A 27,335-nucleotide genomic window follows, 5' to 3' on the forward strand; every position below is an offset into this window, starting at 1 on the left:
TTTTAAGGTTCTTGGGATTGTGACTAGTGTGAAAATCTGAATATTATTATTTCCTAATAAATGAAGATAATGATGTGGACCTTTATGCATGGGCTCCCTGCTCTGCTCTGTGCACTGTTTTAATGCCCTGTGCCTTCCACAGGGCCCTTATTTACATCCCATCCCTGTGAACTGTAGGCCTCACTGTGTATCAGTACCTAATATGTATTATTGTAGCCAATACACCTTCATGTGCACTATTGCAATCTGGTGTATTCTAGCTTAGGTTTTTGCTGTTTTCAAGTGCCAAGCCTTGTAACTATATTTTTTTAAGTTTACGGGAATTTTTTTTCTTATTATTTTATTATTTTAGTTTCAGTCTCTTTCCTATTGCAAGAGTTTTAAAAACTGGAACACTGTGAAACTACCTTTGTAAAGGAGTTGGGGGACAGAGATTGCTAAAACTTTGACTTATTTGTTCTCTTGTTTTTGGACAAAAATCATAGGTGAAGCCTAACAAGTAAATATCTTTGTCAAAGTCACCAGGGACAGTAGTTACATAGTATCTCTTGGGGTTTACCCCGGCAAACCAGGGACAGTAGTTACATAGTGTCTCTCAGGGTTTACCCCGGCTGTCAGTGAACTTCTCATCGATGTCGGATATGCTCTTGTTGTGACGCCGTTTTTAAGGCTGTTTCTTTTTCCACTGGGTGGAGTTGGCCAGGTGTATGGAACAGCTGGTCAGCATTTGCCTCTGTGAACGTGCATACTACCGCTGGCCTCCCTCGCCCTTCCTTTCGGCTTTCTCCTGTCTTAGTAAAGGAAACTCATCCGCATGGTCTGAGAGTCTGTGGGTCTGCCTGTCAGACACAGCCAATGGGGAGAGACCTCGCTTTTGGTCTGTGTCCAACTCAGCCATCTAAGCTAGGAGTTGGCTTCATCGATCCCACAGGTGTTCCCAGAGTGCTTCCTGTGTGTCTATGACTCAGGCTGCTAGCCAGACAAGGTTTGAGTGAAGCCTAGGGTCTTCTGGTGTGTTTCCTAAATTATCAAAAGAATAAAGCTAAGGGGCTGTGCATGCAGCTAAGTTGGGAGAGTGCTTGGCTAGTCTGCACAAAGCCCTGGGCTTGATCTCAGCGCTGTGTGAGCTGGGCCTGATGGGACACCCCTGTAGTCCCAGCCTTTGGGAGATGGAGGCAGGAGGCCCAGGGGTTTAAAGTCATCCTTACAGTATTCAAGGTCAGTCTGAGATCCATGAGGTGTCTCATATCATTGAAATAGTAGTAATAGTAAATAGTAATTAACAGTAAGTAGTAATAGTAAGTAGTAATAGTAATAGTAAGTAGTAATAGTAATAGTAAGTAGTAATAGTAAGTAGTAATGCCTTGGGCTGCAGAAGAGGTGGTGGGAGTCCAGCCTATTATCACAGAGACTTGACTCAAGTGTAGGTGGGATTCTTGCCTGTGTGGTGGAAAAGGATTTCAGGATGAGTCAGTATGAGTCAAGTCATAGTTCATGGAGGAAGAACCTGGCGAGATGGCTTAGTGGGGGTAAAGGCACTGGCCACCCAAGGTTGATCCCTGGCATCCATGTGAAGATGAAAAAAGGAGAACATACCTTGCTCTCTGACTTAACACGTGTGTGCCATGGCATGCATACCCTCCCCATAGGCACACAATAATAAAAATCGTTTTTAAAAAGAAAAGAGCTCTAATATAGATTTTAAGTGTTTGTGTTAAGGGCACATTTGAGAGCTGTTTTGGGGAAAAAAGTACACACTTAACTGTGGATATATGTGGACTTCTCAAGAGAATATCGTTCAGAGAGATCTTAAACAATCCTTTTTAAAAATATTTTTTTTAAAAATTATGTACATGTGTGCCTGTGGGTATATGCATGTGTGTACAGGCGCTTGCAGAGGGCAGAGGTATTGGATCCCCTGGATCTGGAGTTACAGACAGTTGTGTGAGCTTTAATATGGGTGCTGGGCACACACCAGGCCTTTGGAAAAGTACCCTTAACCACTGAGTCATCTTTCCAGCCCAATGAACCTTATTTTTTTTTAGAAAATAAGATCATAAGGTGATATCTAAGGTGCTTTGGGCAGGGTTACAAGCATATAAGACAAAGAGCATTGCTCAAAAATGGAATTCTTACTGACAATAGGACAAGAAAGTTAGGACTTGCGTGCTGGCTGTAATCAGTGGTTTCACCTCCCTTAAGAGATTTTCCTACAGTCACAGTGCTACCAATAAAAGGTTTAAATTAATTTGATGTTTCCCTCGGTTCACTGTCATTTTAACATTCTTATCTGAAATACCTCAATTGATTTCTCTATAGGCGATGTCATGGCAAATTTTGTTATGTTGACCTTCTTGACCCTTTTCGAGACAGGATGCCATGTAGCCTAGGCTGGCTTCCAACTTGCTATGTAGGTGAGAATGGCCTTGGACTTGTGACAATTCCCACCCCCACCTCCTGAGTGCTGGGATTACAGCTGGGCACCACCACAGCTGGTTTATGGGGTCCTAGGGTAATGAACCCAGGGCCCTGTGCACATGAGATAAACACCGGCTGAACTACGTCACCCTTTGCCCTGTCCTGCGCAGTGAGATGCCTTCCAGTCTCAGCCTGCTGCTGGGGCACAGACTCTACTTCATAGCACTCTTCTGCAGCTCCGAGCCCCGACCTCTGTCACCCAGGAGTGTCTAACAGTTGGCCTCACATTGGCAGGTCTTTGTGGGGTGCTGGTGGATCAGAAGGGCCAAGGAAGAGAGGCCCAGAGCTCTTCTTCCCATCACCACAGATGACAGAATTATCAAACTGAACGTAGAGGCTCGCTTCCCTCATTGACTGTGAAGGTCCGAGAGGCCATAGCTGGGAGCTTCTGCAGCCATTTTTACCTCCCCGAGTTTAAACACACAACACGCCGAGGGGGATAGACTAACAGCTCAGGGTGTGAACTTCACAGAGATGGGGCTCAGTGCTTGTGTTCCTGTGTCAGATTGGGCCTGTCCTCCCATTGCTGGCCCCTCTTTCGTATGTGTAGGGGAATGGCTCACTGTGAGGCAGGGGGCAGTCATGTAGTGGGCTGCATTTCAGCCTCATGAATTAGATATTAGCTTCAGTTTTAATTAGTTCAAATGAGCCATTTATATCCTGCTTGTGCTCATGACTCTCCCCCTGCCCCCCTCCCCCCACACCCAGTGTAAAACATGTTCGTGTGGCTAGAACCAAGCAGGAGACATGGCTTTGGTTTTATCTAGAGGGACCTGGGTCTGGTGCCACTCGCTTCTCCTCCCTTTGACTTTGTGAGTCATGATGGAACCCTCCAAAGAAGATGCACAAGAGCCGGTCAGCGAGTGAAGAGAGGTTCAGCCTCAGGACTCCTCAGGGAAATGTAAACGAAAACCACAGTGAGATGGCCTCTACCCACAGGGGTGGCGGCATCAGAGCCTTGTGATACAGAGTTGGTGGGGTTGGGAAGTGATGCAGCTGCTGTGGAAAACAGGTCCTTAAAGGATTCAGACTGCTTCATCCAGTGGGTTCACTTCTGGGCACATACTGAGGAGGACTGAAAGGTAGGGTTTGTTCACCCATGTTCACAGCATCATTATCCATGTCAGCCAAGAGGTGGAAGTAACTCAGATGCCTATCAACAAGTGAATAGATCAGAAAAGTGCATATGTTCATACTCAGCACACATAGGGGAACATCAGTAAGCCTTAACAAGGAAGGGGATTCTGACAAGTAACTCTCATGCATCAACTTCAAAGATGTTATCCTATGTGGAATAAGCAAGCCACAGAGGGACCAATACTTTGTGGTCCTCTTTTATGGTGTGCATTGAGGTCTCACCTTCATGAAGACAGAAGGTAGAGAAGTGATAGCCAGTGGCCTGGCACGCTGCTCAGTGTGCTGTCGAGTTTCAGTCCTGCGGGGAGAAAAGGACTGTCATGATGGATGGTGATGATGGCATCCCAACAATATGAAGACACTTAATGCTGCTGGGCCCCCAAATGGGGAAGATGCTCAATCTTGTTCGGCATGTTTTAATAGAATTACGAAATAGACTCCAGAAAAGGAACTCAAAAGGCCACTCTTGACCCTTTGTCACTTTGCTGTTTACATCTGGAAGAAAGTAAAGGCTTCCTGTCAGGCAGAATGCCACCGGATGGCGCTTCCCACCCCAGCCCTCTCCACTTGGAAAGCTACCTTGTCCTTCTGAGGTTGACCTCTGGCCCCACCAGTACATGCTTGAGAAGAAGTCAAACTCACGGCTGAGGTCAGCCTCTGTAACTTACGACATCAGCCAAGGACCATTCGCCGTGATTTTACCTGTGGCTTTTGCTTTTACTCCTTGGCCAAATAGAGAACAATGGACTGCTCTTGTCCCGTAAGGGGGTGGAGGGAGGTGTGTGTGTGTGTGTGTGTGTGTGTGTGTGTGTGTGTGTGTGTGTGTGTTACATCCCTATGGTTTTGTCAGCGGTCTGAGAGCTGTTTGCCTGGGAGTGGTGACTGACGAGCCTGACTCATTGGACACTCATGCCTGCTGCTGCCATGATGGCTGATGTTGACTGCAGACACTGAATGGACAGTTCTGGCTCCCTTTAGAGCCCTACACAACCTTGATCAATCAGGAAGTTCGCAGACATCTCGTTTATTATCTTGACAGTGTTTGGCTTTAGTTCATGAAATTGTTCTCATTTGTTCATTTATGAGATGGGGGCATACTTGCTGTGCTGTACATGGAGAGGTCAGCAAACAACTTTTGGGAGTCAATTCTCTCCACCACATAGCGTCCAGGGACCCAACTCGGGCCATGAGGCCTGGCAGCAGGTGCCTTTGCCTACTGAACCATTGACAAGTAATTTTTGAACACTAATACTTTATTTCTGGATAGCTTATGTTAAGCCATTGGGTTATTTATTTCTGCATTTTAGAGCTAGGTCTGATGTAGTCCAGACTTGGTGCATTGCCAATGATGACCTTGAACTTCTGGTCCTCCTGCCTCTACCTCCCGAGAACTGGTATTACAGCCATGTGCTGTCGTGCCTGGTTTTCAGCATGGCTGAAAACCTAGGGCTTTGTAGGTGATAGGCAGACACTACCAACTGAGCTACATCCCCAAACCTATTTGTTTATTTTTCCTTATCGGGAGTTGAGTGTAAAATGCTTGATGGAGTTGTCACATTTTGTGTGTGTGTGTGTGTTTTGTTTTTCAGGATCACTTCATGGACTCACACCCCCATGTTGGTCAAGTGCCTGCATTGTTCCCAAGACCACGTAAAACCTGCTGAGCGTTAACCTCCCTCCCAGCAGAAGCCAGGCTGCAGGTAAGGGCAGCTCAAATGCGTGGGCCTCATAAAGCGCTTGACCCATTGAATAATAAAGAAGGTTTTATTCGCTCCAGTGACCGGGTTTTTAAAGTGTTTGATTACGGCCACAACCAGATATCCATCCATTTGGTTTCCGCTCTGTGGCTCTACAAGCTTCGATGTGTAAGAATGAAAAAAACCTGTTAAATATGTGTGGAGCCTGGCAGGAAGTACAAGTATGTTGGCTCACAATAGTTCCCTGCTGAAGAAGATTAAAGGGGCATGGAGGAGGAGTGTTGGAGCAATTTTTAATTTGCATTTTGCTTACCTGCTCAACTCCTTGAGCTAACCTTAAAGGGGATTTGAAGAAACCATGCCTTTTTCTCTTGTCCACATTCTAAACTGTAAGTATTGGAACGTTTTTTTCCCCCCACTGCATCCTAAAGTGAATTTACTAGGACTGTGGTTGTTTGGGAACAGGGACCTCAACAGGTCCTCTGGGCCCAAGGGTTCTGCACCTGTAGATTCTAGCTGTCAACTGAATATATGTATTTTTAGTGACAACATCACTGAACATGTACAAACCGTTTTCCTGAAATGATTCAGTGGGAAATACAGAGTGACACCAATTTCCATAGCATGTCCGTTATGGTCAAGTGTTGGCCATGTAATCTAAGAGAAAAAGCGCATGGCGGGGGTGGGCTATATGGTATAAGTAAAAAGATTGCACTCAAAGACGTGAGCATGTGAGGGTTTTGGAATCTGGAGGGATCCTGAGATCCATTCCCCAAGACTATGTGAGGTGTTGCCCTGAATAATAATTCCTGTGTAATGAAAATGTCATTTCTCTGGTTGTATGTCTATGTGTCTAGACTTTTCCTCCATTTTTGCTTCGAGGATCCTTAGCCAACCCTGGGTCTGAAAGGACTCTCTACTTTTAGCTAACACTTTTATACCTGTTCAGTTTTAACAGCGTGCCGATGATGATGCACTTAAAATCCCTAGCACAGGAGCATGCCATGTAATCTGTGTGACCAGTGTAGCCTTTCACAATCAAGGGCACCAGTTCATCAAATGGCTCGACTCTGCACCTTTGAATCTTGTCAGGCATGGAAAGAAATGTCCTGCACCCTCCATTCCCCTTGTTTATTATGATTATTGTTTATTATGATTATTATTTATTATTATGTTTTAAAAACTGTCTTATGGCAGTGTAATTTAGATCATGGCTCATACTGATACAACTGTTCTCAGGTTCTTTAGGTTAACATGGGGAACTCTGAGAGTCAGTATACCTTCCAAGGATCCAAGAATCATAGCAATACTGTCACTGGTGCTAAACAGAAGCCTTGCTCTCTGAAAATACGCAGCATCCATACAAAAGATGAGAAGTCTTTGCATGGATGGACTCACGGAAGCAGCGGAGCAAGCTACCGGTCCAGGTCCCTCGCCCGAAGCTGCCTTTCTCACTTCAAGAGCCACCAGCCTTACGCCACCAGACTCAGTGGACCCACGTGCAAAGTCTCAAAGGGCGCTGCCCACTCTAAGCACAGAGCGAATGCCCCAGGAAGTGATTTCCAGGGCAACAAAGGTGCTTTCTTACCCGAGAATGGCTTCCACTATGTTGGCCACGGGTCGGGGGAGAGCCACGTGACCTCCAGGGACTGCAATGGGCACCTTCTCACCTGCTACAGGAGAAACGAGAGCGTCGCCTCCACCCCGCCAGGCGAGGACCGCAGGAGCCCCAGGGTACTCATCAAGACACTGGGGAAGCTGGACGGGTGTTTAAGGGTTGAGTTCCATAACGGTGGCAACCCCCACAAAGGGCCCTCGGAGAACCCCAGTGGACCTGTACAGCTGCTGAGATACTCCCCTACGTTGGCATCGGAAACCTGCTTGGTGCCAGAAGCTAGGCGGGATTCGGGTGCCGACTCCCCGGCCAGCCAGCGCCCCTCTCCCACTGACTCTCGCCTGCGCTCCAGCAAAGGCAGCTCCCTGAGCTCGGAGTCATCTTGGTATGACTCCCCGTGGGGCAATGCCGGGGAGATGAGTGAGGTAGAGGGCTCCTTCCTGGCCCCCAGCACTCCGGACCCCAGCCTCCCCACCGGCTTCCCACCCAGTGACACCAAAAAAACTTTCAACCAAAGTTCCTCCCTCTCCTCCCTCCGGGAACTGTACAAAGACGCCAACCTGGGATGCCGCTCTCCGTCTGGAACCTGCCGCTCTTCCGATGAGTACATCGGCTCCCAAGTCAGCCTCAGCAACCGCGTCTCCTTTGCGTCTGACATTGATGTGCCCTCCAGGGTGGATCACAGGGATCCCACACCCTACAGTTCCTTTACTCTCCCCTGTCGAAAGTCCAAAGCCTTAACTGAGGATGCTGCAAAGAAAGATACCCTCAAAGCCAGAATGCGACGCATCAGCGACTGGACAGGAAGCCTCTCTAGGAAGAAGAGGAAACTACAGGTAAGAACGCTCTGGAGTGGTCGGGGTGAAGGGTCCTAGAGTTTCCCCATCTGTATTGGGAGCTACTTGGACCCTCGGGTGAGCTGGTGAACGGAAGGGTTTGACTGGACCCAGCATGGCTCCTTTTCTGATGGGGGTTTGTCTCTCTCATTTGCTTCAGACATACACTTTGAGTCTTATCCGCCAACTCCAGTATCTCCATGTTTTAGCTAAGGTATGGGGCAGAATACCACTACTAACTGGGTGGCTGAAGGATAGATTGGTATTTCATGGTTCTGGAGGTTGGAAAGTCATGAGGCACTGTGGTGAGATTCTGGGTAGGGCTTGTTCCTGGCTGCTGAAGGTTCCGTCCTTACACAGCAGGGAAGCGGGGAACCCTAGTCTCTTTCTCTTATGACAAGGAGACCAGTACCCTTAGGACTCTAGCTCCTGGCTCTCATCTAAGCCTAATACCCACTTAAAGCCCCTTACCCCGACCCCGGTACTGTCTCTGTGGGGGTTAAGACTTCGGCATAGGTGGGAGAAGACAGAACAGCATTCAGCCGTAGCACCCAGGTCCTGTACTTAATTGCCTTGGCACTTGTCCGCAAGCCTGAAAGCCTGGTTCTGAAGCTGGTCCAACTCTTCTTGGAAAGCATAGAGCGGGGTGAACGTCCAAGTGACCTGATAATCTGAGGTCTTTGTTAGACCTCAATCATGAAGTCAGAATAAAAGGGGTAAGGAGACAGTCATTAAGTTCAGATTGGGAGGCCTTCTCAACTTGATATTACTTTATATTTAAGTTGGTTCATAGACCATGGAGAATGAGCCTGTGTATGGTGCTGCAGAGGGAACCCACTGCCTTATACATGCTGGGCAAGTGCTCTTACCACTGAACTAAATCCCCAACCCTTTGGTCTATTTGGTTTTATTTATTTAGTGAGGTCATAGAGTTGAAAGGAATATGATTAGACAGTCAGTTTATAGGGGAACGTTGTCTTACGTTGTCTTAACCCCGCGAGATGCACACATTCATGAGAATATAAAACAAATGAGCAAACATGGGCCATTAAGAGCAGGTAACAATATAACCTCTCTGGTAGGACATTTCCTATTTATAAAGTTTACCATTGGTTACTTCCTTCTTGTGTATTGGTGGCCGCCATCACCACCCTTTCTCCCAGGGGGGGATGGAGGTCAGGTGGCCACCATGCTGTCTTCAGGACCTCTTTCATATCTCTCAGTGTAGCAATTTTCTTGCTCTTGAGTTAATGCCTCTTAGGCCATATCACCAGACAGATGCTTTAGGCTTTTGCTCCTGGCTCTTGCTTCCCAAGCATCACACGGTGCTTGAGTAGAGCATGCTGTCCAGCCTCTACTGCCCCAGGGCTTGGATCCCAGTATTACAGAGCTGGCTATGTCCAGCTGCTGTCACCCTGTCCCCTCAGGCACACTGTCATGGATTGCCACTGTTTGTTGGCCCAGAGCATCTTTCGTCGTCTGTGTTTGTGGCCTGACTCAGCATACAGTGATCCTGAACACTTGCAGGCTCTGTTTCACCGGTCCAAAGCTATCCCACCCATCACCATAGTGTGTGGACCACTTTCTGCCACATGCAGTCACTGACTGCCCAGCCTTCCCAGGGGGACTGAACCTCCCTCCGTTTGGTGTCATGCACAAACTTACCTCTGAGGTATTGTGTGCCATGTGGAGTCATGAGCAAAAAATAAGTAGGGTTTTGAAAAGAGAATTTGAATGCTAGAAAGGACCTCCACATTTTAGAGACAAGGAAACTGCAGAATCAAGGGGTTTGCAGTCTCCCTGGTCAGTAGTGGAGAAGCAGGTTGGAGGACCTCAGACAAATGCTAAGATATTGTTGACTACTCTTAGTTATTGTTGAATAGGATGACGAAAAATTTAGACCCTTTTGTTTTGAAGTGACCCATTAGGACAGCCTTCTGAAAGTTTTGTCTGTGGCTTCCCCAATGATTGCTGATCTATAGATGTGAACAGGAGTGACTGTTTTTGGTAAATATCTCAGCCCTATTGTTCAGACATTCCTTTTCCTCTCATAAAAAGGATTAGGACAAGGTCCTTTAAGATGTATTCCAGCCATGAATGATGGTTCAAGACCCTCATCCCAACTACTTGGGAAGCTGAGGTGGGAAGGTTGAGGTCTTTCTGGGCCACAGAGTGAGTTCAAAGATAGCCTGGGCATCTTAGTGAGACTCTGTCTCAAAGTGAAAAATAAAAAGATGCCTGGGGACATGGCTCGGTAGAACAGCGCATTTGCAGCTGAAGCCCTAGGCTCAGTCCCTAGTACCACACACAGGAAAAAAAAAAAAAAAGGCAATCCATGCGTAGGAGGAGTCTGCGCTGAGATGTCTTAACAAGGCATTGAAGTGATAGCTACTTTTTTTCTCCCACATAAACTCTTGTATGCCAGCAGAGCAATGATTCAGAAAGCTTTGCTTGATGGACAGGCATTTGTTTTGACTTTCAAAGATGACATAGACAGAATAGCCCTTTCAATACAGACCTTTAAATCTTTCCTCATATGTGGGAGCCTGAAAACCAGACAGCTGGAAAAGAATACCATGCTAGGAGACAGAGAAACATGTACCGGAGAGCGCTCGGTAAACACCTCATACTAATTTTAGCTGACAAAGACCCTCATCCTGCCTTGGCTAAACATTGTGTTCTTTCAGGATGGGATAGGCTGTGCTCAGTTAACAGTGCCCCCTGCCCCCATCTCTGTGACTTGGGATGACCACAGTTTGTTTCCCTATTCATGATGCACGTTCATCACAGTCAGCAGGTAGCCGGGGTCTGTGCTGTTCTTTGAGACCCTAGGCTGACGGAACAGCTGTCGTGAAGAACACAATAAACTACTACAGCAGAGAAAAAATTGTGTTAACTTTGAAAGCTTTCTCTCAGAACTGACATGGTTAACTTCTGCTTATGTTCCCTGGGCACAGAAAATGGTAAGGCCAGGCCTGACTTCATGGAGGGGTAGGGAAATGACCCTACCGTGTGCCTTGGGGAGGACCAGAAATGTTTGGTGGCATCACTGAGGACTTCTATGGCTTGTCACAGAGAGGATTTGGGACACAAAGACTCAGTTTCTGGCCCCCTTTAATGGTAAACTCTCACTTCTGTTCTGAAGTGGCTCAGAGACCAGTGGCATGTGAGCAAGGACTCAGCACGTTTCCTAACATGTGAGGATAGAGATGGGGTTTCCTTTAAGGAGTTAGGCATCATCTTTTGCTTTTTCAGCTTTATTGGGGTATAACTAATAAGCAGAAATTGAATATATTTAACATGTATAACCTGATATCTTGACATACATAGACAATGGGAATAATGGTCACCATAACCAAGCTAGTTAATACAGTCACCACTAAACATAGTTATCCAGTTGGCTTTATTTTGTTGCGAGGCTGTTCATAATCATAATAGGCCTTAGCCTGTTTCATATATACAAAGGAACATCAGCTACAGTGGTAATGGTGTACACCAGATCTCTAGAGCTTGCTTGGCTGGTGTGTAGCCAAAGCTTTATACGGGTGCAGCCTCTTTCTTACCCTCGGCCTCCATGTCCACCTGTCTTGGATTCTCACATACGTGAGATGGGTCATGCAGTGTTTGCTTCTCTGTGGAGTGATGTTACTTTTACCCCCCTTACTTACAGTTGTTAGTACCCTGGTCATCAGGTTACAGTAGCCACTGCCTATGGTTATGATTAGGTAGGAATGGAAATCACAGGCACTATGCACACATATGGTAAGCTCTTGGGTCTCACACCCATCTAGCAGTTATTAGGAATTGTGTCTGGACCCATTTAAAGACATCGCATTTTTCAAAATGCTCTTCTTGGACCGAGATTTCATGACTGGCAATTGGGATTCTAGATGGACAGTTTTAGACATTGATGAGAGCATGGGAAAATTCATGCCCATGTGTCAGAATTCGTGATAAATACCCACATGTGGTATTTGTTCATGTCTCCGGAAGGAACAGTCTTGCTTTGTTATGGCCGGACGTTTAACAGCCCCGCAACATGAGGTCTCTTTCTTATGAGAATCAAGGACAGCAACAGTGTTTATTGGTCGTATGTAATTTGGGGACGTCTCCCTGCCAAAGATTTGCTGGTTTCGAAACACCCCACTAAGGCTCTTTCTTGCTAGGAAAGCGATTCCCCCAGTGTTTAGGGGCAGGCAGTGTTCAGACAGTCACAGTAACATTCATGCTGCTCAATGAACGGCATTCCTTCATGTCCTCAAGAGTTTATGAAAGTCTCAACAAAGTGACAGTTAGGAGAAGAGTCTCCAAGTATCTTGAATTTCCTGAGTGATTCATAGCAGCTGCTTGATTCTCTCTTTGAAGCAGAGGTGTCAGCGCATAAACAAGAATGACTGACCACAGGACGTAGTGTAAACACACTGGAAGATGCTATCATGATTAGTAAGAGCTGTTTGTGTTCTGGGCTCTGGTTTTAGCACCTGGGCCTTGGAAAACACTCTTCAGTTGCCTGGTGATGGTTTTCCTATCAAAGACACCCAGTAAATGCCATCTGATGGTTTTTTTTTTGTTTTTTGTTTTTTTTTTTAGATGAAATTTCCAAAAGAAAACGTCTCCACATGGTGGAGTGTTCAAAATAGAGCCCAAACTCAATGGCCCCTGACCCACTTTGGTTTTGATGGTTCGGGAATACTATCGGAAGCCCACCACAGCTGAGTCTGCCTGACTGTGGTTATGTTTTTGGTTGTGAGCCTAGCCATCTCTCCAGCCCTACTTGGCTCCTCTCAGCCCTCCCTTTGCAGTTGTATTAATCTGAGCTGGGTGTTTGTGATGTCAGTGCTTTTTGAACTGGGAGTGAATTTACTGCTATCTTATTTATTAATTTATTTGGTTTGAAGTAGGATCTCACTCTGCAGCCCAGGCTGTCCTGGAACTCACTAGATAGTTCTTGTTGGCCTGAACTCATGGCATCCCTCCTGCCTCAGCCTCTCAAAATGCTGCTGGGTTACACGTGGAAGCCACCATCGACAGCTGGTTTCCTTCCATTCAGCAATGAGTGCTTGATCAGTCAGCCGCTTTCCATGAAAGCTAATAAAGGCATCGGGATCGCCGTCTTACATTTGTGCCTGGCTCTCTAACCAGCTGGCTGAGTGTTCTGTGTCCCTAGGTTTATCAGGAGGTGACAGCCATTAGCTAACTGTAGGGCTTATTCAGAGTGGCTTGTGTTCGAGTTTGTATTGGAACCAATATTAAAGTCAAGAGTCACATCTTAGGTGTCCCCCAGTGCCTGGAGTGAAGCAGGAACTCAGATGGAAGGAGATGGACAAAAGAGTTCACTTTAAGATAAATTCCTGAATTAAATAAAATGTAAATCTTAACAAAACAAAACCACAACCTACAATTACTAGGCAGTACCCCAGTGGATTAGGAATCCTTGGAGCTTGGATTTTACTGTATAGAGTGGGAAATAAGATGGTAGAGATTACCATGTATAAGAGTCTAAGCCTGGGCAGTTGGCCAGAGACTTCATTGGAGACAGGGAGAAGAAGATAAGTGTGTGGGGATCAACCTAATCATACCAACTCCTAGCCCTGCCCGTCCTGCCCCCCACTCCATGGTTATTTTCTAAGGCAATGATTTCACATGACTTAGGAGAAAAATGGATGATAAGAACATGGATTCTTTCCTAGAAGACACTGCATCACAGTTAGCAAAGAATATCATTCTAGAACTAGTGTGTTTTAAATGTACTAACTGATGTGGTGTTGAACTCAGGCTAGGTTCAGAGAGCCACTGGCTCCCTGTTTACCTCTTTACATTTGACGTCACGGTGTGCGTGGTGAGATTGTGTGGTACGATTTCTAAAAATCTTTCTGGTTTGGAGATGTGATGATCCCAGTGGTTTTGTTACAAGGTTCTTTGCATCACCGTTGTAGGATGTAGCCCCATTACACCAAGGCTATGTAGAGGATGTGATGATGACTAGCTGGTAATTTGTATTGTGTTTAGGAACCACGGTCCAAGGAGGGCAGTGAGTACTTCGACAGCCGCTCAGATGGACTGAATGCAGACATACAAGGGTCCACGCAAACATCTGCCTTACTGTGGTCAGGGGGCTCAGCTCAGACCCTGCCCCAGAGAAGCGAGTCCACTCACGTGATTGGCAGCGATCCCCTCCAACAGAACATTTACGAGAATTTCATGCGCGAGCTGGAAATGAGCAGGACCAACATGGAGCACGCGGAAACGTCCACAGAAACTGTGGAGTCCAGCAGCGAGTCCCTCAGCTCCCTGGAGCAGCTGGATCTGCTCTTTGAGAAGGAGCAAGGAGTGGTCCGGAAAGCCGGGTGGCTCTTCTTCAAACCCCTTGTCACCTTGCAGAAGGAGAGGAAATTGGAGCTGGTGGCTCGGAGGAAGTGGAAGCAGTACTGGGTGACGCTGAAAGGTACGCGGGTTGTGGTTCACTGAAGGCTTGTCCTTTGGCTACCCTGTCGCCAGGAAGTGCTGGTGGGTCAGCATGAGTGTGAGTAAGTAAAGGACACTGTGTGTCTGTGCTTGTGTGCAGTATATACACGTGTACATGCGCATACACGCAGAAGCAGGAGACAGGCTTGGATGCCATTCCCGAGGTGCTATCCACCTTATTTTGAGTCAGTCTCTCTCCGGCTTAGAGATCTCCAATTCAGCCAAACTCACTGGCTAGTGAGTCCCAACATCCACCCGTCTTTACCTTCCCAGGACTGGGATTTTTAAAACTATGGATATGTCTAAGTTTTTGTTTTTAATGTGGATTCTGGGGATCAAATGCAGGGCTTCATGCTTGCAAGGCAAGAACTTGATGACCCGAGTCAGTCGCATTCCCAGCCCTAACTTGAAAGATTGTGACATATCATCTTATGGCACACTCTACTGAAAATACTTTTTAAATTAAATTCTTTTCTGTGTATGTTACCCTGCCATTCTTTGATACTTTACTTGTATCTCGAATAATACGAAACCTTAAATAACAGTCACATATATGTCACTTAGTTGTATTTTCCATTCTGCACGTGCTCAGAATCCAAAGCTAGAATTCCCTCCCTAGATGGAATGCTGTCTAGAAAATTGGACCTGTATCTTCCCCATTTATGGACTAAAAACGTCTTATTGGCACCACCACTGTACAGCTGTTCCTTTGCTCATTGGTTTGGGGTTGGACCTGGGGCCTTGGACATGCTAAGCATACGCTGAAAGACAACACTACACTCTCAGTGTGACCCCACCCCCTCTTTTCTACTCCCTCCTTCCCCCATGTTCCTTTCTTAGAACAGAAACAGGAACTTGTCTTGTTAAGGGAAGAACACCTCTCACAAGTGTTGCCAGTTAGCAACTGTGATTGCTTTTCTTGATGCGATTTGGAAGAGCTCCATCTTGTGAGGAGGTGAGAGGCCTCAGTGAGCACAGCCCTGATCATGCAGGTGCAGACAGGAGGCGCAGCCTCCGCCTCCCCAGAGGCCTCCTATGATTGTTAGAGAGGCTGAGTAGGACGTTTCGGAAGTCACGATTGGATGTCCCCACCCCTACTTCCACAGGGAAGAGAGCAGAAACGCAAAATCACACATGGACACAGTAGGTGTGAACTGCCTAAGTGCCTCCCTCCTGGTGCCCCTTCTTAGCTTTCCCGTGCTCTCTGTTAAGCAATTTCTGAAGCCCTCCTCCCAACCTCAGTGGGTAGGCTTCATTTCTTTATTGTTTCATAAGCTCCTCTAGTAAGTTTTCCCAGTGGACTGTGTGTGAAGGCCCCAGGACCCAGTGAATTCTCACTATGGGTTAGAATCCTTATGGTTCATGATTGGCTGAGAAAGGCGAAGAACAGACCCAGTTTTTAAGTCTCAGGGAAGCAGGCTTTCATGCATGAGAAGGGAGATTTGGAAACATGAAATAAAGGATCAGATCCAGTAAGAGGTTGGAAGGGATAAGAAAATTAGGCCTTAGCTGCCTCAGGACAGGGCATGAGATTTTGCTGAAACGTTTTGTAAGTGCAAAAAGGTTTAAGGATTTGATTTGTAGGCCATGAGGAAATGTGTTTCCAGGGAGACAGGGTGGAAGTAAAGGTGAGTGTGTCTTTAAAGGATAGATGTTATCCTCCATCATTAGAGGTCTCGGGACTCTGGTGATGGAGGTGACAGTGCCCTTCCTAGTCTTGTGTGACAGACTTTTCCTAGAGAAATAGAACAGGTCTCCAGTACCAGGTATGCCATCCCTCCCATGGAGCAGACATCCAGTCCAATCCAAAGCCTTGGCTACCCCCATAACCTTCATGTCTCCATTTCTTCCTTCTGGGAATTCACTGTGTTAAGGTCAACTTTCTTGGCTTCTATAAATTATAATGTTGGAACTAATGTATTTGGGCTAATCTTAGTTGAAATATATATATATATATATATATATATATATATATATATATATATATATATATATATTTATAATTAAAATTTGGAAATTATCCTTGAGGTAATCATGTGAATAAATTGGAAATGGTTTTCTGCAGAGAGGGATTATTACTGAACTGTCTCGTGACCTGCTGTCACAACTGACGTATACAGTACCAAGTGCTGTGGGATGTTCTGTATGTCCTGTGGGAGCCCTTCTTGGGTTCTTTGTGGCGTTACCCAGTAGGTCCGCATAGAGGATGATTAGGACCATGGGCCTGAGTGCAGGTGTCTGAGATGGTCTGCACTTGGCTGTGCTGGGGGATGGTCTGTATGTCAAGTTGTTCTGATTGATCAATAAATAAAACCTGATCGGCTGTGGCTAGGCAGGAAGGATAGGCGGGACTAACAGAGAGGAGAAATAAAAGGACAGGAAGGCAGAAGGACTGGCTGCAGCCGCCGCCATGACCAGCAGCATGTGAAGATGCCGGTGGGCCACCAGCTACGTGGCAAGGTATAGATTTATGGAAATGGACTAATTTAAGCTATAAGCACAGTTAGCAAGAAGCCTGCCACGGCCATACAGTTTGTAAGCAATATAAGTCTCTGTGTTTACTTGGTTGGGTCTGAGCGGCTGTGGGACTGGCGGGTGACAGAGATTTGTCCTGACTGTGGGCAAGGCAGGAAAACTCTAGCAACAACCAAGCAGACAACCATCAGAGTTTGGACTATAGAACATTTAACAGGGAATATCTGCCTTTTCCAATGAGTGGATTTCCCTGCAGTTCACAGGGTTTCCTGGGCTGATAGGGGTTGCCAAGGTTACTCAAACTCACAATATCCTGTGCGTGAGAATGAGGGTGCTGAGGTGAGAAGTTCAGATCCCTGCTCCACTGTGGTGTGACCTGGGGCACCCATATGTGACTGCACCCCTGGTAGATTGGAGTCTGTCACTGACAACCTTGTAGGACAGCCGTGTGGAGAGAGGGCCTGTGGAGGGAGTCAGGTGGAGGTAGGCTGCATTGTCATTGATCAGTGATGCCACGCTGAGCACATCATCTAGTTTTCAGTTTGGTCCTGAGGGGTTGACTAGGCATGTTGCACACGCCAGAGTTTCCTTATTCAAACACCGGCCTCCTTTGCAGGTGTCTGGGATATCTGGGGATTGTATCATTTACCTCTCACACCTTTCCTACATTCTCTGGTCCTGTGGTAGGGACGTCATTCTGCTTCTCTCTTTCCCAGGCTGTACCCTGCTATTTTATGAGACTTACGGAAAGAATTCCACAGACCAGAACAGCGCCCCACGGTGTGCCCTCTTCGCAGAGGACAGCATCGTGCAGTCTGTCCCAGAGCATCCCAAGAAGGAGCACGTGTTCTGCCTGAGCAACTCCTGTGGGGACGTCTACCTTTTCCAGGTACTGCTGCTGCTGCTTTGCAAATGGAAGGACGAGGCGACGGCACATGAGTGACTGAGAGCAAGAAGGATTAAAAAGGAACTTGGACATGAATTCAGCAAATGTTCCATTATGCTTTGGGATTAGGATGTGAGCAGGAGACTGTGGCTTCTCGTACTCACCTGTGCCAAGACCCGGCCATTCCTATAGCGGGCATTTGTCAGGTCCTTGTGAAGTTCCAGGCTATTGCCTGTCATATCATGTGAGGACAAAGAGAAAATATTGTGCTTTGTGCTCTGGGTAACACATGACTTAGAGAGGGTAACGTCCAAGAGTTCCAGAACTGAGATCTTTTAAAGAAAGCCTGGAGATTGTAGCCAGGGAAGCTTCAACAACTCCCAGGAATCCTAGTAAAAGTCAAAGAAGTAGCTTTTCAGATACACTAGACCCTCCTGGACAAGTGTTTTGAATGTGACCGCTGCCTTTGGATAATTAATACCCAGGGTATCTGCCACTGGGATTTTTAGCAATTTGATAGCAATGCCTAGCATGGTGGTGAGTCCTGCAGATTTTCTGGTACCATTGTCGAGCTCCTGTGTCTTCTTGGAGTACTTAGCCAACTTCTTGACACTTTGGACTTGGAACAAGTAGGTTTATGAGAGTTCACAGAAGCCAAGCAGGGGGTAAGTCACACCTGTACTTGGAAGGCTGAGGCAGGAAGATCACTGTGAGTTCAAAATTATCCTGGGCTACATAGTGCTTTCTAGCATAGCCTGAGCTACACAGGGAGACACCACCACCACCAACAACAACCAAAAGACCTTATAGGATTGCTTTTAGCATGAATGTGCTGTGTATGACATGATGTCACCTTGGGTTGATAGACCCTTGTTTTCTTTCACTAACTGAGAGCTGTTTATTTGTTCCTTGCTTTTCTGATTGTCACACTTACATTTTTTTATTTCCTTTTTTATTTCCATGATGACATACCCTGACAAAAATCAACAAGAAAAGGTTCATTTTAGTTCAGGATCCTAGGTAGCAGTCTATCACTGTGGTGAAGTCAGTGTGTGTGTGTGTGTGTGTGTGTGTGTGTGTGTGTGTGTGTGTGTATGTGTATGTGTATGATGTGTGTGTGTGTATGTGTGTGTGTGTGTCCGTGTGTGTCCGGTGGTTTGAGGCAGCTAATCATATCATATTCATAGTCCAGGGCAGAGAAAGAAACAAATGTGGGCATGTGCTCATGTGCACACACACACCCACATATCATACACACTCACACCCACACATCACACAATACACACACACACACACACACATCACACACCTCTCTCTCTCTCTCTCTCTCTCTGTCTCTCTGTCTCTCTCTCTCTCTCTCTCTCTCTCTCTCTCTCTCTCTCTCTCTCACACACACACACACACACACACACACACACCCCACACATACACATGGTGCTGAGCTCACTTTCTCTACTCTGACACAACCCAGGACCCAAAGTAGGGAAAGGTGCCCTTTACTTTCATCCTGGTCTTTTCATGTCAGTTAAAGCAGTCAAGATAATCCCCTGTAGACATGGCCACAGGTCGACCTTATCTAGACAATCCAGTCTTCATGGGAAATCCTCAGCTATACCAAGCTAGCAGTTAGAACTAACCAGCATGGGCTCTGCAGACCTTTCTGCTTAACTCTTTTTTTTAACTTCCTTTTTAAAAAAATTGTTTATTTTTATTTTATGTGCATTGGTGGTTTGCCTGCGTGTATGCCTGTGTGAGGGTGTCAGATCTTAGAGTTGTAGATAGTTGTGAGCCGCCATGTGGGTGCTGGGAATTGAACCCAGGTCCTCTGGAAGAGCAGTCAGTGCTCTTAACCTCTGAGCCATCTCTCCAACCCCTCTGTTTAACTCTTTATGTTCTTCTCTCAGAGTCTTTGAACCTGAGTTGGGTGTTTACGTTTGGGAAACTAAACTTTGTGTTTTGTGAAGAGAGCCCTTGGAGTGTGACGCATGAAATCTTGGTCTTCCATTGTGCTCAAACAGTCTCAAACAGTTCCTCCATCCCATGTCTAGGCCACAAGCCAGACAGATCTGGAAAACTGGGTCACCGCCATTCACTCGGCATGCGCGTCTCTTTTCGCAAAGAAGCATGGGAAAGAAGACACGGTGAGGCTGCTAAAGAGCCAGACCAGGAGCCTGCTTCAGAAGATCGACATGGACAGCAAGATGAAGAAGATGGCGGAGCTGCAGCTGTCCGTGGTGAGCGACCCCAAGAACAGGAAGGCCATCGAGAACCAGGTACCAGTGACTGCCTGTCACCCCACAACCGCCTACGCACACTCCCAAGTGGGTTGTCTCCTCCCTGCTCTGTTCTTCCCTCTCTTACCTATTGCACATATTGATATATGTCAGAGCTGTGTCTGACTTGAAAGCATGAAAAAATGATGAAATGTGAATCTTCTTTCTTCCTTTTTTTTTTTTTAAAAGATTTATTTATTTATTTATTATGTATACAGTGTTCTGCATGCATGTGTCCTTGCAGGCCAGAAGAGGGCACCGGATCTCATTACGGGTGGTTGTAAGCCACCATGTGGTTGCTGGGAATTGAACTCAGGACCTCCGGAAGAGTAGTCAGTACTCTTAACCACTGAGCCATCTCTCCAGCCCATGAATCTTATTTCTAAGGGATGTATGATCTAGTTAGAAAGCAAGCCTGGAAAACACGACAATGAGGAACGTTCTAGAACGGGCTAGGTTAGGTGAGCCTCTACGCAGTCTTCAAATGCTGCGAGAGATCGCAGGGTTGGGGTTGGGCTGGGAACTTGAGGAACAGATGAGGATGACTTCCTGGAAGGAGATGGCCTTAAGACATTGTTGGATTATGCATGGGGGAAGGGGCCGTTTGGTTTGGGGCAGATGTAACAGAGAGGTGGCTTGGGGTTCCTGAGCACCCTAGCATAGAAGTGTTAGTTGGCATGATAAGTACGTGGCACTTGGGTGGGATGGATGCTGGTGCCATGTCAATGTCTTTCCTGTAACAGAGCTGGTAAACTAAGTGGATTATACACAATGGAAAGTTATTGTTTGTGGTTCTGGAATCTGAAAGTCCTTTATCAAGGCATGAGCAGGTTCCATGGCAGATGGGGACGGCTTCTCTGTGTGTAGGTGATGTGTTGTCTTGCTGTCTTCTTCTATGGTGGGAGGAGCAAAGCAATTCTCTGTGTTCCCTTCCTAAGGACACTGATGTCATTCCTGAGTGCTCTGTCAGAAAGCCTGACTCCCCAGCTCTGTCACCTCGGGAATTCAGGCCTTTGACGTGGAGATCTGGGGGAGACATACCATTCAGGCCATATGGATTTTGACTCTAAGGCTTGGGTGGGTTGATTGTATCCTGTTGTTGTGAGTTAGGTTTTAAATGTCCCCGAATGTGTTGAAGGCTTGATCTCCTTTCAGCAGGGTTCACAGGAGGGACCTTTAGGAGGCCATTGGCTCACAAGGACCGTGATGTCATGGATGAAGTATTAAAAGTAGTAGAAATGTTAGGAGCTGTGGCCTAGGTGGAGGAAGTGGTAAGGGAAGGCCTGCCCTGGAAGGGTTTATTTTGTCTCTGGCCTCCTGCTCCTCTCGCTCAGCTTTCCAGCCACCATGAGGTGAGTAGCTTTGTTCTGCCCTGAGCAGTCCTCCATGTTCTGTCTCACCACGGGCCCAGAAACAACCCAGCCTGTGAACAGGCACTGAAATCTCAGAACCTGTGAGCCAATGTATCCTCTTCTCTCAGCTGATTTTCTCAGTTGTTTTCTCACAGCGAGGGAGAGCTGACTGCCTTCTTGGCGCTGAAGGTTGGAGGTGGATGTAGTGTTTTAAGTTGAGGAGAAAGAAAGCATGGTAAAAGTAGCCATTCTGGGAAATGTCTTTTGAAGGACAGATTGGCTAGGGAAAGACAGTGGGCAGAAAAGTGGCAATGGATGTTTAGGTACAAAGGGACATAAAAATGCCTGTGAGTTTAGTTAGAAGATGCTGGAATGCAGTTTTCTGTAATTCTATAGAATTTATGCTGCTTAAGGGAACGGTTCGTAGGGAAGATGCTCCACGTGATCAGAGCGGCTGCTGGCAAAGCCCAGAGGAAAGCAGAGGGTGGAAGGACTTGGGGTTTTGTCACAGTGACAGGCACTCCCCACCCGGAGCCCCGCTCACCTTCTCTCTGCTCTGTCCTGCTTTACTCCGGGAAGAGCTCACCTGGCACACGGGCATAACCCAGGGGAACAAAACCCATTGTTCCTCTGCTCCAGCACACCGGAGCGGTGTTTCCAGAGGAGAATCCCGGGAGTTGTCTCAAGCAAAGAGAAAGACTTCCCAGGTAGAGGTAGAGTTGATGTCCCAGGTAGAGGTGGAGATGCGGTCATGTCCTTGTGCGTCTTCATCCATTGCATTATGATAACTATAATCTGTAGTCTCCATCTTAGAGTGTGGGTTTTTATTTCACCTGAGCAAGGATTGCTTGTGAGTCTCAGGCTAGCCTGAGCTACAGAGTGATACCTGGCTCAAACCAACAAACTAACCAACCAAGACAGCAAATTGTATACCTTAGTAACCTCTACTGTATGGGTGTGTCTGAGAGTGCCCTGGTAATCACTTTTAAAGCAAGCCAAGTTAATTTAATGTCTTGGTGTATTTGATCAATAACTAACTCTGCTGTGTCACAGGGTGGTTAAACTATTTAGGGCTCTTGTTAGGTGAATAATTTGCTTTCATTTTCTCTTGCTTTTCATAGTCTCGTGGAAGGCCTCTTGAGCACACAGCTTTTGGATACTGATGTCTTTGTTGTTTGTTGATACCTTTCATCCAGAAGTTATCCTTAATGCTTCAGCTTGCAAAAAGCCTCTCCGTTATCTATGTGTGCAGGGTGTGTCCTGGGTTTAACGCCCAGATCCCACATGGCAGCTCACAACATCTGTGACTCCAGTTCCAGGGGACCCGATACCCTCTTCTGGCCTCTGTGAGCACTGCACACATGTAGTGCATAGACATGTAGACATGCAAGCAATACACCCAGACACATAAAGTTTAAAGAATGTCAGGGGTCTCTGCCTATAAGTACATGCTCTACCCTCTCTCTCCCTCTCTCCCTATCTCCTTTCCTCTCTCTCTCCCTCCCTCCCTTCTCTCTCTCTGTCCTTCCCCCTCCCTCTTTCCCCCCATATATTTTGTTGCATTGTCCATAGTTTGTGAATGATTTCTGGATGGTGTCTCATTGCTTCTGATCTCTGGTAGGCAGAGCTTGCTACTATATAATGTTTTACATAAATATGAGAGTCTTGAGTGGTTAGGTGGTCCAAAGAGGAGCTCTTCATACAAACTGGGATCAGCAGAGCCTGTTAGTGTAGGCCTATAGTCCTCCCAGCTACTCGGGAGGCTAAGGCGGGCAGATCATAAATTTAAGCCAGCCAAGGCTGCACAGCAAATGACTGGCCACCCTGGGCGGTTTATCGAGACGACATCACAAAGAAAGGAAGTCAGGCTGCTGTTGTAGCTCCAGTGCAGAGCATTTGTTAGCACATGCAAAGGTGCGGGTGTGTTACCCCCTGAGGAGGCCCATTGTCCACTCTTTGATGGAGTCATGTTCGTCATTTTGAGTATGCCCTCCTCCTACCACCAGCTCTTCCCTCTGGTTTGCCTCACCCCTGCTGTCAGCCCTAATCCCCGCCCCCCTCACCACCCCTCCCCTACCTCCTCCACACTCTTCTACATCTGCCTCACAATGCTCTGCAAATTCCTGATGAGAAACTCTTTGGTTGAGCCTCAGAAATTCTGCCTTAAAGTCATCTCACCACGTTGGAGGTTTTTTGTTTGTTTGTTTGTTTGTTTGTTTGTTTTTAAGGTCATCATTTAGTCACCTTTCCCCAAAGGGTCCTTCGGGGAGTAACAGGAGTCACAGACAATGAGAGAGCCATTTGCTGTCCATTAGCTGGACCCAAAGCTAGAGAAAACCAAGTGTGTTACAGGTATGGGTTGGAGTCCTGAGGGTGCCTGTGATTTTCCAGGTTCTTGTGCCTCAGAACAAAGAATAGGACCCAGGCACTTATGGGTAGAGGTAGAAATAGAAGAGGTTATTAAGAATGAGAAAAACACTCCTGAGGATGATGTAGGTCAGAGGGTGTTCAGCCAGGAGCGGGTGTGCCTATAGGTATGGTTCACACCGCACCCACCTGTAGATGTAACCAACCGTCTTATTAAAATAAGAAACACAGAACCAATGCAAAGAAGAAAGCCAAGAGGTCAGAGCTAAGAGCCTTACCGCCTGCTGCAGCTAGCCTCTTCAGCCAAGAGACCTCTCCAAAAGGGACCTACTTCCTGTGTGTTTGTCTTTATATAGTCTTTCTGTTCTGCCTTCTCATTGGTTGTAAACCCAAACACATGACTGCCTCGTCACTGCCTGTATGTACAGCCCTCCAGGTCTTCTATGGTATGAGATTAAAGGCATGTGTCTCCAATGCTGGCTGTATCCTTGACCACACAGAGATCTACCTAGCTCTGCCTTCCAAGTGCTGGGATTAAGGGCGTGCACCACGAACACCCAGCTCTGCTATGGCTTGCTATTAGCTTTGACCCCCAGGCAACTTTATTTATTAACATACAAATAAAATCACATTTCAGTACAAATAAGATACCACCATACCCACCTTCTGCCCCTTTAGTGTATTGCACTCTTCTCAAACGGGCTCTGCCCCTTACACATACTCTGGTGTGGAGGTATCTAGTCTGCTGTTAACTGGATGATTCATACGTTAACGTTGATACATCTTTCTCCAGGTCCTTCTCTTTTTCGATCATGTAACATTCCTCCCAGAGACTCCAGAAACTTCAGGTCTAGCCACCGTGTGTCCTCACAATGGCAGATCCGACGGTGTAAGATGACGTCATGCGAGACAGATAAAAATCTCTGGGACAGGATCTCTTTGAAGTTGGCGGGTGGAGAAAACGGTTGTTGACGCCCTTCCCTGATAGACACTGTGACACTGTCACAGCGACAATGTCTGTGTTTCATGCTGCTGTGGAGGTCCCACGCTTTGCTGAAAATAAACCGTGCTACAGTCCTGGCCTCCGGCCTCCGGGCTGTTTCACGGGGCAGATGATGCAACTTTCATTTGAGCGTGTCCAATGCGCACCAGACCCCGCTGTGTGTCCTCATGGGGAGCGCCTTTGAAGTCCTAAGGGAGGAAGCACTGTAAATTAAGTCCAGTTAGTACTTTATTTTCCTTTCCGTTTATTATTTCAAACAAGTAAATCAGGACAAAAGCCTCACCACCCTTAGCCAGTCTTGGCATCCTCCCAGACGGCTTCCCCTCCCCCTCACAGCCTGCCTCCTTGCGTCCCCTTTCCAAGAACTTAGAGGTCTGCCCATTGAAGAGTGGGCTGGAAAAGGGGTGCAGATATGCTACCAGCGCTGCTATGGTGTCTGGAGGAACCCCACGAGAGGGGCTGTATCCATTGCTTCAGCCTTAGTGTGCCATGAGCATCCCTTTATATATTTACACAAAGAGGATCAAGAAGGATGCGTTGTGTTTAGACATTTGGAAACTATGGTGAGGGGGGGGCAGTGTGGATGAAGCCTTGAGGATGTCATGTGACCTGTGGGGGGCACAATTTGTGGAGTAGAATGGAGAATAGTCATGAAGGGGCTTGAGGACAAGGCTAGTTGATGAAGGTGCTGTGCACAGATATGGACTGTCTTTAGTGGGCAGTAGGGAGATGTTGGAAGCGTGATGGACAGCAGACCAAGTGTACCCTAGTTCCGTGAGCTTTAATTTAGTCCACGCTCCAGGCTAGGTACGTGGTTAGACCAGGGGACACTCTGTCTTCAGAGTGCCCTCCATCTGGAAGGATGGCAGAGCTCGGCCTGTGGTTTCAACACAAGGTGATGAAGTCAGAGCGCTAGAGTGTCATAGCCCCGGGGAAGGCAGCAAGGGGAGATTTGGCTTCCTCTGTATTCTTGGGAGACTTCCTGGAGGAGAGACCATCTGAATTCCTTCTCGGAAATGAGGTGTTAGCCAGAAAAGGGACGGAGAAGGGTGCTCTGGGCGGGGGGATGTATTTTTCACACAACCAAGAGAGTTCACAGGTAACCAGCACATCCAGTTAGGAGGTTTCCTGGTTTCAAAGCCCTGCGGCATTCCCGTGGCTTAGATGACCCTCCCTCCACTCCGGCCTTCATCCAGAAGCCCACTTTGCTGGTTCCTCTTCGACGGCGTCTCCATTCCTATCTGATTTCTGGGGATGCAGAAGCAGAGAGGCCTCCGAGTGGTGTGCATACATGCCGCCTCCTTCCTCCTCCTCTCCTGGATTGCCCTGCACATCCCATTTCTCATGAAGGCCTCCTGGCTGCTTCCTTCATGAGTGCCCTGCCCTCCTCACACAGATTCTGTCTTTCTCCCTGCTCAGTATGCAGCTTTCCAGTTGTCCCTTGTGGCTCCACCTGTCCCTGCTGCAGAACACAGCCCCTAAAGGACCCCACTGCTCACGTCTTTGGTTATTTTCTGGAGGTGGTGAGGGAATGGACACCAGGTCCCGTATTAGTCACTTCTCTTGTTGCTGTGACAGAATACTGTGTGGAGCCCATGGAAGGGTGCTTCTCACCTTTCGGGTGGCTCCCCCTACCTCAGCTGATCTCATCTGATTAAACCCTCAAAGCAGTGGTCAGGGCTTTGTCTCCTGGGTGATTCTGGATGCTGTCAAGTTGAAAATTAGCAGTAGCTCTCACAGGCCCCTTTCATGAGTCAAGGGTCTTACTTCCTCACTGGAGGAAACCCAGCTCTTCTCTGAGCCCCCCCCCCCTCTTTACTCCCAGCTAACAGGTCCCCTCCCCTGCATCCTTCCCTACTACTTCCCTGTCTGGTTGAGTATTCTGATTCCTTCTCAAGCCACGGTGGATTTGATTTTCTGATCTCTCTACCCTGGAGAGATGGGTAGACTGCGTCCATTTGAGGGGTGGAGGAGCAGACCCTTAGGTGAGTGGGGTCTCTGGTAGCCCATAGCTGGTGAGTGGCTGAGCCGGGAATGAGCCCAACTCTGCTCTCCAGTGGTCAGCTGCTGCTCAGTGGCATTTCAGTAAAGTACACGCTGCTTCGCTTGCTGACTACATGTGGGATGGGTGATTCTGAACGAAGGAGAGACAAACACTTGGTTCCCTGGCTCCCGTAACTTGGGGTTTCCAGTTTGCTTGGAAGGAAAACTTAACTGGCTATGAAACGGGCGACTTTTATCTCCAGGGAAACAACCAAGCTGGCTGCTGGACCATGGCTTGCTGTTCTAGCCGCTTGTCAACTCTGGTAGACCCTCGTCACTGGTTGGGATCTTTAGTGAACACAGGTTTCAGTGTTTGCAAAGCACAGCGTGGGAATTTTTTAAATTCCTTCCACCAAAAAGGAAAAAGTAAATGATCTTTTAGGCCAAGCCTAGTAATGTACAGTTGTTCCAGATGTTACAGCTGAATGACTAGATGAGAGAAAATACTTTCCTAACAGGGCTGGTCCGGCAGGGATGCGCCATCTTTCTTCAGATGCGTCACGTACTCCTTTGCCTCATCATTATTTTCATCCCCAGGCTTTGTCTCCTCCCTTTCTTTTATAGCCGTCCAAAATATCTCTGAGCTCATTCACCGACCATGACTTTTTACCAACAAAGAGGAAACTGGTCACTGAATTTATGTCAGTGCTTAGACCTAGGATTTTCCTGTGTTGTGATTTCATCATTAAAAATTTCCCTTTTTATGGG

At 47.1% G+C, this 27,335-nt stretch overlaps 1 protein-coding gene across 2 annotated transcripts in view; it reads left to right on the top strand.

The window, feature by feature from the left end:
- Tiam2 (TIAM Rac1 associated GEF 2) overlaps positions 1-27,335 on the top strand; it is a 211,706-nt gene that overhangs the window by 95,176 nt on the left and 89,195 nt on the right. For both annotated transcript variants that reach the window (XM_015996768.3, XM_015996769.3), the window contains 5 exons: positions 5,205-5,315; positions 6,552-7,763; positions 13,773-14,208; positions 17,420-17,592; positions 19,638-19,862. In XM_015996768.3, the coding sequence (XP_015852254.2) occupies positions 6,567-7,763; positions 13,773-14,208; positions 17,420-17,592; positions 19,638-19,862 (2,031 nt within the window). In that variant the 5' untranslated portion in view covers positions 5,205-5,315; positions 6,552-6,566. The remainder of the gene's footprint in view (positions 1-5,204; positions 5,316-6,551; positions 7,764-13,772; positions 14,209-17,419; positions 17,593-19,637; positions 19,863-27,335) is intronic.

This window comes from Peromyscus maniculatus, chromosome 16, assembly GCF_049852395.1.
Source record: "Peromyscus maniculatus bairdii isolate BWxNUB_F1_BW_parent chromosome 16, HU_Pman_BW_mat_3.1, whole genome shotgun sequence".
NCBI classification, from domain to species: domain Eukaryota; kingdom Metazoa; phylum Chordata; class Mammalia; order Rodentia; family Cricetidae; genus Peromyscus; species Peromyscus maniculatus.